Source organism: Nothobranchius furzeri, chromosome 2 (assembly GCF_043380555.1).
Source record: "Nothobranchius furzeri strain GRZ-AD chromosome 2, NfurGRZ-RIMD1, whole genome shotgun sequence".
In the NCBI taxonomy this organism is placed as follows: domain Eukaryota; kingdom Metazoa; phylum Chordata; class Actinopteri; order Cyprinodontiformes; family Nothobranchiidae; genus Nothobranchius; species Nothobranchius furzeri.
This window is the reverse complement of record NC_091742.1, coordinates 64,027,218-64,039,136: the sequence shown is the minus strand read 5'-3', so window position 1 is coordinate 64,039,136 and position 11,919 is coordinate 64,027,218. Positions and strand designations below refer to the sequence as shown.

Genomic DNA, 11,919 nt, shown 5'->3' with positions numbered 1-11,919 from the left:
TTTTATGGATGTAAATGTTGTGCCAAACTTGGCTTTTTGTTGTCATTTTGTCATTTATATTAATGTATCGAAAACATAATGGAGCAAATTTTGCTTGTAAATTATTAAATTCAATCAAATCAAATTGTAGCAAAAAACATCAAAAGCTTTTTGTTTTACCTTGTTGAATTGCAGATACTTACGTCCTTAATAGTCAGGCGTAATTAATTAGTATTTGATGAGAAAATAAGAAGCTAAAAGATCAAAGAAGTGTCAATAAAATTTCTAACAAACAAGAACTAAATCAGCTTGTTTTATTTTTTGATTATTTGTGTTTTGTCCACAATAAAGGCTCTGTTACACACGAAGCCAAAGATCGTCTCTTTCCCCTCTATTACATTATTTGCGCTCGACTGAGCGCTCACTCCGTCTGGTCTATAGAGGGAGGATCTACCGGTAATCAAAACGTAACAGAGTTGGACATCTTATTATTCACACTATCTTACCGGAAGTCAGCAGCAGGTGCCGCAGGAAAAGCTCAGCCTGAAAGAATAAGAAGCTAGCGGTCTTTAATTACAACAATCCACTCAAATACTACAAGGATAATCTCTTCACAAATAATGTAAGATATTGCGGGTTTTTATCCAATTATTGTGCCATTTTTATCTGTTTAGGTACTAATGAACTCTTTTGCGGCGCTGAATATATGTAGCTAGGCGGCTAGCTTGTTAGCATGGCTTTGTTAGCCTCCTAAATAAATGTATTCTTTAAAGATTCTCCTAAAATGCTTTGGATTAAAACTGCATACCTGCATTTCAGGATGAAATCTTACATTTAAAGATCGAACTCAGTTTCTAAGTCTGGAAATGGGCTTTAAATTTGTCAATGAAATGCGTTAAATCTGTGTGGATGCCGGTATGAGAATGCAGAATTTGTTTATTTTAATCTGATCTGACGTCTCAATTGATGACTTCATTAATGTTTAAATGTAAAGTAAAGTACAATGGTAATATGTTTGCCATCTTATTCAGAGGAAAATACTTGCAGTTTCTCTCTTGTGCTGTTTTAACGTTAGTGTCGTTTATAAATGCCCTTTAGGTTTGTAATAAGCTTGTTTTCGTTTAGAAAACAATTTCCTTTTTTTAAATTATGGAAACTTTAAAGATAGAAAGTGTTTTATATCATTAAAACCTCTTCCCACTCATATTGAATAAATGCTGAGTTAATTTAGAAATGATGCATGAACAGAATAAACAGTTGTTGATTTACATGTAAGGGAATAATTTGTATAATTATTTTAGTTCAATTTAACAACATTTGTTTGTCCAGCGATGAGATGTGGGTCCTTCTTGGTATTTTTTGATGCAGCGGATTTTATTTCCAATAGGTTATAATTAAAAAAGGTTAAAAACTCAGTCCAGGTGCAACTGCACTTTATAATCACCCCTTTAAAGATGTCTTTCTTCTATTTAAAGTAGATTTAAAGTGTAAACTGAGTTAATCAGGACATTTCTGATCAGTGTTTAGGAGATGTGAATAGAAAAACATAAATTCAAATGATAAAACTGGGATGATCTTCCAGTAATTTACAAAAATATAGAAAAAAGGTGTTTTTTAAAACCTGTTTTAATAAAGAAAACAGCTATAGGTGCTCATCACCCTTTGTCTTATTATAAAATCCCTGCTAAAAAACATAATTTGTCCCACTTTCTCTGTCCAGATTTATCCCCCAGCTAAAATGAGCGCTGCTGTACCCAACCATCGAAGGACCAAGCCTGGTGGTAAGACTCCCGTTACCTCCTGTCAGTATTTGTGAGTGTTTTTAGAAAGGATTCGTGAGCATCGGTGGTTTGTTTACATGTAAACATCCAAAAATGTGGCTTCTCTACAGCACGAAGAACTCTTTTAATCTTCCAGCCTTAGCTGCTGCTAATCTCATTAATCTGACTGAGATCTTGCTGCTTTTTTGTTGGAGAAGTTTATATGAATGCATTCTTGAATTTTGATTGATTTGTAAAGCTCAAATGTCACAGAAAATGGTTCTGTGGAACCATTACGAAGCCAAGCTGATGAAATCATCGGTTCCTTGCAGGCATAAAGCCAGGGGCTGCTAACAGTGGTGTGACCGGACCAACCTCGCAGATCCCGGGTCTGTCCCAGAGCGCCAACGAGGCCAACGCCCAGGTGGAGAGGATCAGCGGTCGGAGAGTTGGAATATTTGAGTCCGACTCGGAGTACGTGAAGCTCGCAAAGCAGGGGGGGCACAAAGGTGAGCTCTTTGTTGTTCATGCCACACAGTCATGAGAAGAAACAAACAATCATTTATTTTACAACAAAACAAGCAGTTCCGTTAGGATTAGGTATGTTTTGTGATGCGAAGAAAACTGCATAGACAAAGCCCCGCCCCCTTTAGTCATTTGGATTCAAACCCATGCTTGGGGTTGTAAATGTTTCACCTACGACGCTGTTGACGTAGGCACTTTTTGTCAGAGCAGGAGTGGGCAGAGTTTCTCTGAAATTAAGTTTTACAAACAATATTAGGAATGATCTCATCACGTGTTTCTCCTCCAGCGTCCTTAAATCTTCTGGAGCCCAGATCCATTTATTGGGGTTTGTTTTAAACGAGCACGTCTGTAGCATAGTGGTGGCCATTTCTTACCAGAAATAGTATTTATGTAATTAATATTACTGGCGGTGTTTACTCCGAACTCAACTCCAGGACAAACAAACAAACAAACAAACAAAAAGAGCACGCCCAGCCTCGGGAAAAGTCTTTAAAGGTAAATCTGCTAAAGTCCTTGACAGAAAACAGTTATTTAGTGGTGATTTAGTTCTATTTGACGAATTTTAAGCTCAAAACCGCTGCGAGAAGTTACAGCGACAGCACTCGTACTCCCTGTGAATGCCGCTCTGCCACATCGGCTGCAGCGTGCTGTCTCTGACTGCGATTGGTCAGATGATGACACGTGACTAACACACTAGAACAAAGATTGTTTTTGAACAAGAGCAGTCCCCTCTCCTTTCTCTGATTGATTTCCATAAGAGTGACTGAAACCCATCGCTGAAACCCGACAGAAGACACCCCCCGCCCCCCAAAAACCAAAAGTCTTCGAAACATGTGAACGCCACATTTGGATTCTAAAACGGTGATTTTTGCCCAAAAGCGACAGGTCTGCAGGTGTGCAACAGTGCCAACAGTAATATTTTATGATATACTCTGCCTACCATTGGTCTCTATCTCTAAGGTTTAAAATAGCACGATCTGGAATCTTTAAGGTTTTGATCGTTCTTGAATTTGTAACTAAATGTCACAGAAATTGGTTTTAACTAGGGGGTGTGTATTGGCAAGAACCTGTCGATGTGACATGGAGATGAAACTATGTATATAGATTTGTGATACTAGAAGCCAGACGATATTTGCAATTTTTAAGACAGAATTCAATTGGAAAACTCAGGCCTGACACTCCTGAGACACATCCTATGTTACCGTAGGATCTTGTTCCGTCAGAATAAAGGCGGTAAAGTCTGCTGCCACCTAGCAGTCGGAGTTGGAATTGCAGGGCACCAAAAAGATACAGAAAATGTGTGCGTGTTAATTCTCAATAAAAAATCTATTTTATTTCATAAACTGATGAATAGCAACAATTCTGTACACCCCTAGTTTTAAAACAAAGTCTAATAAGGGGAAGCGTATGTGTTCACGTATGTTAGAAAACCACCTTGTGGTGTAAAAGGCGTGTTTGTCATACCACTCCAATGATACAGAATTCTCTCCCGAGCCTCCACAGACTTGAGCAATATTTTATTCTCTTCCAAACAGGAAGTGAAGGGTGTTGTTAACTCGTCGTAGCTCTCACATCAAACACCATGTGGCCATCAAGGCCTTCTGCTACACAGCTAAATAGTTCTGAGTCGCTCAAGATAAGACGGTCTTTAATCTTAACTGTATGTCTTGTTTTACGAGTTGCATCGTCCACAAATAAAACCCATTATTGCCCCCAACGGATTCCACAACACCATGTCGTCTGGTTCTGATTTAGAGCCGTCGCGTTAGGCTGACGGTACGGTAAAAGAAGTTTTCCATCTCTTATTAATGCCTTTGTTCCCGTGGGAGGTTTCTCAGGTCCAAGTTGGTAATCTCTCTGCTGAGTTTGTTTCCTGTGTGGAAACGTCGTCCCCCCCCCCCCCCCCCCCCCAACCACCGCCATAATAAAAATGTTTTCAGTAATTGTTCAGCTGCTGAGCCGATTGGGGTGTGATGTAAATGTAAATGCCACATTGTGCTGTTTAAAGAAGAACAACGACGCGTCATTATTTCTCACAGAGCTCCGGTTTCATTTCCACCATTCCTCCCGCAGGGCTGCTGAGTCATGATTTGGATTCTGATGACAAACCCAAGAAGCCCTACAACCCCTCCAACTGGTTCGGAGGAGATGAAAAGAGGTGAGCGCTCCGATTAGACCGGAAGCCAAACATCGTGAAGTTTGTTTGTGTGGAGCAGGACCAACGCTTTTGCTCCCGAGAGAAAACGATGGAAGTGTTCTGAGGCTATGAGCGGTGCATTCACACGGCGTGTCGCCGTGGTTTTGTATTTTCAGTGGAAGTAAATCCCCATCTCCCGACAGCCAGAAGGCAGGCAGGCAGCTTTTGGCCGCTCCGTTCGGCACCGATAACGATTCGTCCTGGGAAAGAGAGACCGATATAATCTCCCCAGATAAAGAGAAGGTGAACGAATCAAACATCCACCCCCCAACATTCCTACCATCCAGACGTCATCTCATCCCCAATTGTCATAATTTAAGTTTCACCATCACCTTTCCCTCTCGTTTTCTTCGTTCTCGCGTTTCTGATTTATTTTAGAGTTTAACTCTCTGCAGAAGCTTTCTTGAGTGGTGAGAATTAGGTAAGTGATAGCATTTATTTACTATACTAGATGTATTTTACGTGTCTAACGATGATGAAACAGTTCCAGGTTTGAATGATTATTATGGTAAAATTGACCACATAGCAGAGAGTTTTGCCTTGGCAAGCCAGACTAAATAAATGTATGATTTAGTCTGGCCATGCTCCATTGACGGCTCTCGGTTGTGGGGCGGGTTCTACTGTTGTCTTTCAAATGATCTCTGCATTCCACTGGACAATGAATGTGACATACTCTTGTTTCACTCTGTTGCATCATCCCACCCACCAGGCATATAGAGTGCCCTGATTGGCCCACAAAGCGGATAAAGCTCTGTGATTTGTTCACTAAGCAGATGGAGCACTATGATTGGCCCACCATTATGGACCAATCACAGCTCTTTATGTGTTTGAAACCCCTCTAGAGAGCTGTGATTGGCCAGCCAGAGTCCTGGTAGGAGCTGCAGAGGTTCCAATGGAGCATTCCTAGACCATTCTTTGCAAAGCAAAAATTTGGTCTAGTCCACTAGGCTAGCGAGTTTTGCCTTGGCAAGCTTGTAGAGCGCTGGATGGTTGTTAGCCACGCCTGTAACGACTCTATTATCACGTTTAAAGTTTGTATTTCCAGCGGCACCAATAAAGACGGCTGAGACATGTTTGTTCACACCAGCTACTTACAGCTAACGCAACGATAGCTTAAAACAAAGTGTCCATCTTTTGCATCATTTGGCAGACATAAATCCTTCAGAATAAAAGCCCCGGGCTAATGCATGTCCTGTCATAACACGAAGTCTAATCGGCAGTTGTAAGTGTGGGCGTTTTCATCTTGCCAAGTATAATCACACCACAAAGGCTACCTGCATTTAACTTTATCCTAAAGTCTGGTGTTTCGAGCACCAATGAAAAGCCCTCGTACTCATGACATATGGTACTCAGAGGCTCAACCTTGTCTGAACGGGGGAGGCCGTGTGGGGACGATAAACTTTCTGATGCTTTTGGAATTCCCTCAGAATGACTCGCTCTGTGATGAATGTATTACTGTAATCACGAGTTTTATACCGTTTGAACTCTAGGGTGTTTTATTCATCGTGTCTTTCAGATGTAAGTTCATGCTGAAGCCAATAATCTGATGTTAGTAGATGATCTTGGATTAGAATGTTTACTTTATAATCCTCATATAATAACTATTTGCCTACATTTTAATTGACCTGTTTTAAAATAATTTTTCATTGCATGACTTGTTCTTTTTCCCTTACTCATTCCATTTTGATTGCTTTGCTCCTCTGATGTGTTTCACACCGCCACCATCATATGTTTGCGTTATTGAGTCCAGCAGCATTCATTTCTGTTGCTGACGGGTAAAAAAATAATGTCTCCGCCCCACAGATGTCTCCAGATGGCGTCGCCCATCAGATGGAGGGTCTGTCACTAACCAGCAAGTACAAGAGGATGTAAGAACCAGACGCCGTTCTCCTCACATTTGGTCTTGTCGCTCTAAAGCAGAGCGGTGGTTATAATCCTGCCTCCGCCTCCTCAGATCCTACGATAAGAAGGCTCCTCCGGTCAGCATGTCCAAGCTGCTGAGTCATGGCTACGTGGAGCCGAAGATGAAGTCTTCAAATGACGACGATGCCTCAAGTATCAGTTTGTGACTTTTGAAAACAACTCCTGAAGCAGTTTGAAACCGATTATCACTTTATAAAACACATTTAAGGGAATTACTGTAAAAACTCCAGAAAGGCATTTTTTTGGTCATGATCAAAGTGATACAGCATCTGCACAAGTGTGCTAGTGAGGTCCGTTTCGGTTTAAATTAGCCTTCGAATGCATCCGCGAGGCATTTTTGGAGCAAACTTTGTTGTTAAAACTAGAACTTAGCCACCATTTTGTGAGCAGTCTAGTTAGTCGGGAGTGTTTCCCCAGTCAGAGGTCTACTTATTGTTTCTAGAGACTCCGCCCACTTTGTGTAACGTCACCTACAGGTAAATAACAGAGCATCACTTGGAGTGACTGAATCTGAAGGCTGCAGACCTGAAATAAAAACACGTCTAGCTCTCAAATAAATAAACATACAATTAGAATACGAGGTGAAAAGGAAACTGTGTATGATGTAAACATGAGTATGTTATAAAGTATGTAAGTACATACATAAGTATGAGTATTTTAGAAAATATCGATATGGCAATATATCGTGATTTTTTCCCCCAGCGATATTATATCGATATTCAAAAGCCGTGTATCTAATTTTTGGGAGAATTTGCATGCAAACATTTATTAATATAATGGTTACCACTAGCTTGTTCAAACACCGTTCAGATCCGGACTCTGATTATTTTCTTGTCTAGTCCCGCCAGTCCCAATTGTCGATTGGTTATTTTTTCCGTTCGCCTATCTTTTCCGTTTTCGGATTTTTGTTGTCACCTTTTATTTATCGACGTAAAACAAATTGCGAAACAGCAAGGGCGCCAGAGGTGAGCCACTTTATAGTAAGGGACTACCATATAGTTAACTTTCATTAAACATACATATTTTTGGATTAATTTAAAATTTCCTGTTGAATGGAACCACAGACCCTCACTGACTTTTACTAAAGAGCAGATCGGTGACACCATTATTAAAACTTGACCACCCACAGCAAACATATGGACCCGTATCCCAGGCTTGTTGCTGAGAATGGAGAAAATATACATTTTTTAAGACCTGTTAATGTTTCAGTTGTACACAGATCATGAAAATGTGTTAATATCTTGTGTTTACTCACAAGCAGGTTGCAGAAAAAGGCTTTTTCTATCAAGTGAGACTTGGTTTTCTGTTTCTCTGCTAACAGGTGTGACATCAGAACAAACCAGCACCATCATGACGGAGGACGTGGATGATCTGGAGTAGTGCTCTCAGGTTCTGTTCAGGAACACCATAGGGGGGTGGCTGTTCCTCACCCCCCCCCCCTCCGAGTTCACTCACATCTACTATACATCCACTGACTGTTAGGGTTTGTACTTATGTTTATGCAAAGGTCCTGTCCTCCTTATTTATTTGCTCAACTCTTTAAGAGCAGCTGTTTGGCGTTGATCCGTCGGTGCTGGCTGTACCTCTCTGTTTGTGATTTCCTCGATTTGAAGGACAAGTTTGACTCGGGGTCAGAAACCCGCAGCCGCTGCTTCGTTTACACTTTTCCTTTCCAGCTGCTGTTGGCTTCTCTCCCGGGTTGTATGAAGATCGAGTTGGTAGCGTTTTGATGTTTGTGCTAACGAATCGTGGTTCCAGTGATGTGACGTATTGTTTCTATCAGGGTTTCCTGCTGTGCGTACGATCGATTACGGGGACATTAACCCTGTGGCTGTGATCGGAGGAGCACCGGCGGGCTCAGCCGGTGTGAAAAGAAGCCAAAAACCATTTTTAGTTGCTTTTTAATGATCCCACTGAAACTTCTGCTATTGTTTAGCTGTGATTCAAGTTTACCTGCCAAAATCAAAGCTCAAAACGCTGTTCCCAACCACATTAGCATTGGTGCCAAGCTTCCCCTTTACTGTTAAATAACTGGGTTTTCCCTCAGCCGGGAACGGGAAGTGGCTTCCTTCGTTAGATTGAACCAGATTTTCTTTGGGCGGATTGGTTATTTTAAAAGTGAGTTCTAAATATGCCAACTAAACTTCTGCCTGCTTGTGTCGTCGTGGGTTTTTGTACGAGGGCATATTAGGGTTAGGGTCACCACTCAGAGGGGTTTTTAATCAGGTGTGCAGATTAAAGTTGGAATAGATTTAATTCCAAATAATGAAGGAAATTTTTTAAATATTAGTTCCTGAATATGAAATGTTGAGAAGTGATTTGAATATTTTTAGTCCAGATTAAATTAGAAATATTGAGGACAAAACAAAACTATTTTTAAAATTAATTTGAGATTATGAGGATTTTTTATTTCATCCAAAATAAGAGTCAGAATTTCTAAAGATTTGGAAGACTTTCAAAATAAAGTTGAACTGTCCAGATTTTCTTTTATGTTTCCAGAATTTGAAACAACAAGAGGAAAGTTAAAATAGCTCTTCAGAATGAAATCTAAATGTTGGGAAAAATCTAATATTTTTACAATAAAGTAGCAACAGAATTAGGAACATTTATGAAATAAACGCCACGTGTCAACGAAAAATAATTCATATTTGCAGATATTTTCCAGGGGAAATCTTTGAAAAATGAAATTAAAATGTTAGAAAAAGTCCAGATGTTTACAGATTAAAACAATTTTGACATTAAATGGTGAATCAAAACCTAAACCAGCACAGTAGACTTACAATACCCATAATGCCTTGGGATAATTGTGACATCATACTTAATATTATGTTAAGGCCACAGTGGGAATTTAATTAAATAATAAATAAATAAACTTTATGAATAATCAAGTTAAAGTCACTACAGAACTGCCTGATAGAATAATAACAAACAGAATAATACATGATATAGCTTCTTTTCAAATTTTCCTCAAACAAACAAACAAACATTCCAGCTCACCACACCCTCCTAACATGTCATAGTTTTAGGTAGCAAGAGTTAGATTACGGTAGATTATGGTTACCCTGATGTGTTTGTGTAGAGAAACATTTACCACTGTGTTTTTGTATCTGAAGAAACAACTTTTGGCTGAAAAACACAAAAAACAACCTGTTACAGGAGAAAGTGTGGACACCTGTAAAACGACACAAAATGTTTCGTTAAATCCTTTCAAGTCAGCAGTGAAGAAGAAATAAAGAGATCTTTAAGAAGCAGCCGGGAAGTGTGAGATGTTCCTGGAAGGTGGATGCTGAGTGGTTCCCAAAGGGCAGCAGACAATAGAGATCTGACAGCCAGGACGTCAGCTGGTAAAGGACTCCCGTCTCATTTAATGGACGATTCAGCCTCCAGTCACGTAATTGGAGTCATGAGCTGTGGGTGTAAAGTCCTAGTCCATGGAGATACGGCTCCAAGTGGAAGGATGTGTTTTAATAAATCCAGCAAATCAATTAGTTTGTAAGTGGAAAAGCTGCAGCTCTGGGAGATGATTTAAAGCGTCCAACAGGAGGCGTGTGATTTATCTTCTGTGTGAAATCGTGTTGGGTGTTATTCCAGAACCTGGACCAACGCTGGACTTTACTTTGCAGTACGAGGAACGGTGAATGTATCGCCCTTTGATGTTTGAGGAGCTGTTGAATATTCTGTCCAGTCTGTAGTGGGAACCTTAGTGGCTTCATTTTGCAAAACCCTGTTTAGCTTTATTTTGATGTTAGATTATGTGAAATTTTAATGTGAAGAGACCGGAGGAGAATGCAGCTGTTAGACGAAAGTGCTTTTGTTTAATTAAAGGAGGAGACATTCCTTTGACCCTGCTTATGTTGCTCTTAAACTCCTAATTGTCACTTCAATAAATGAGCATGTGCATGTACATGTGTGGTGGCGTGTTTATTTTCTCTGAGAAAGAAGGGAAATTATTGCTTCTATGCTGAAATATTGTCCTAAATCAGGTTAAGATTCCCAAACTGATTGGGAAATTGTAAACAATATGAGGTGAAAATGTTAAAATAATCATTTTAACACAATCATGCGATGTTTAACATTATGTTTAAATGTCTCCATATCTTAAAAAAAAACATTTTTTTTTCTGCTGATCTTGCAATGTAATCTGTTACACCGTTAACTTGGCCAGTCACGTATGCTGAGATTTATCAGCTTGTAAAAGTTCTCTGTTTTTCTCCGTGTCTGGTTTGATGACGTATTTTAACACAAAACCTAAAATAATTTTCCTCCAGTTTGAAAAGCGCGTTCTTGGCATCAAAATATGTCTTTAAAATTTGTAGACATCACATCTGAAATACATGATACATTAGAAGCGGGATTAGAAAATAACATTTTTAGCCCCATTGACTTGCATTAATTTTTTCATTCTTCCGGGGACCAGTCATTAAGATTTTTATGAGAAATTATGTATTTTTCATCAATAGCTTTTTTGATGAATTGATCAAAATCTTTTCCCAATGGTGTTACCAAAGTAGATCGATGAGACACAACACTTTTTAACATATTTATTAGAATCTGATTTATTTAGGATCATTTTAATGAGAAAATATGTATTTCTTCAATAGCTTTCAGGTTTTGTAATACAATGAGTCAAAATCAATTCCCAATGGTCTTACTAGACTTAACGAGATGGCAGTTTTTAACATATTTAGCACAATCTGATCTTTTTATTAAGATTTTCATAGAGAATGGTGTGATTTTCTTCAATAGCTTCCATGCAGGTAAATTGATCAAAATACCAAATGGCATTAGTAAACTAGACCAATGAGAAGCGACCTTTTGTAACAGTTGAACAGTTAACCACAACTAATACTAATTTTATAGATTTTGTTTCCATTATCACATTGAAGTTTGAAAATAAACACACTTATGACAGAATTTGGCTTTAAAAATTGTGCTACAATACACAAGAAAGTTTTAATAAAAACCCTTTTTTAACGGTTCCTCCAGTTTCCCCTGTGAGGGTGGGCTCAGCCCCCAATGTTTCAAGGTACAAGAAACGCCCCTGGTATAGTCAAGTTTTTTTTCCTCCCAAATGTTACCACAATGCAAACATTGTAGTCAACTTTTTCTTTGTCCGATGCTGTTATTTATTTGTGTAAATTTCACAATCAACAGCAAAATATTGCACTTTCTGTGCAACCGCAGGGTCTAGTATGGCAGAGATTTCCTCACATTTCTGTCAAAATAAATTGAATATTGCAAAAGTGACTAAAAATGAAATCTAAACATTAGAGTATCTGAAGCAGTTTTAGGCCTAGTCCACACGTAGCCAGGTTTTTTTTTAAAAACGAATATCCGCCCCTCCAAAAACTTGCATCCACACCACCTCGTTAAAAAAAAAAACTCTGTCCACACGTACCCGGATAAATACGTTGTTAAGGACATACCAGACCTGTAGGCGGCAGTACTTCCCCCGTTCTTAACCTCGTCCTTCGTCTGTGGTCTTCCTCAAGGAGCAGTAATTCCGCTTGCAAAAACAAACAAGCAAAAAGCGCT

The 11,919-nt window shown here is 39.3% G+C and overlaps 1 protein-coding gene across 2 annotated transcripts; it reads left to right on the top strand.

The window, feature by feature from the left end:
* Positions 1 to 44: 44 nt before the first annotated feature.
* LOC107377196 (uncharacterized protein C7orf57) lies at positions 45 to 10,288 on the top strand. Of its 2 annotated transcripts, none has more exons than XM_054747610.2 (8): positions 45 to 601; positions 1,700 to 1,760; positions 2,072 to 2,248; positions 4,338 to 4,422; positions 4,578 to 4,704; positions 6,265 to 6,329; positions 6,416 to 6,522; positions 7,706 to 10,288. In XM_054747610.2, the coding sequence occupies exons 2-8, from the start codon at positions 1,718 to 1,720 to the stop codon at positions 7,762 to 7,764; spliced, it is 663 nt and encodes a 220-aa protein (XP_054603585.1). In that variant the 5' UTR covers positions 45 to 601; positions 1,700 to 1,717; the 3' UTR covers positions 7,765 to 10,288. The 2 variants fall into 2 exon arrangements, with proteins under 2 accessions (XP_054603585.1, XP_054603586.1); XM_054747611.2 differs by having other exon boundaries at positions 78 to 601; positions 6,416 to 6,516.
* Positions 10,289 to 11,919: the final 1,631 nt, after the last annotated feature.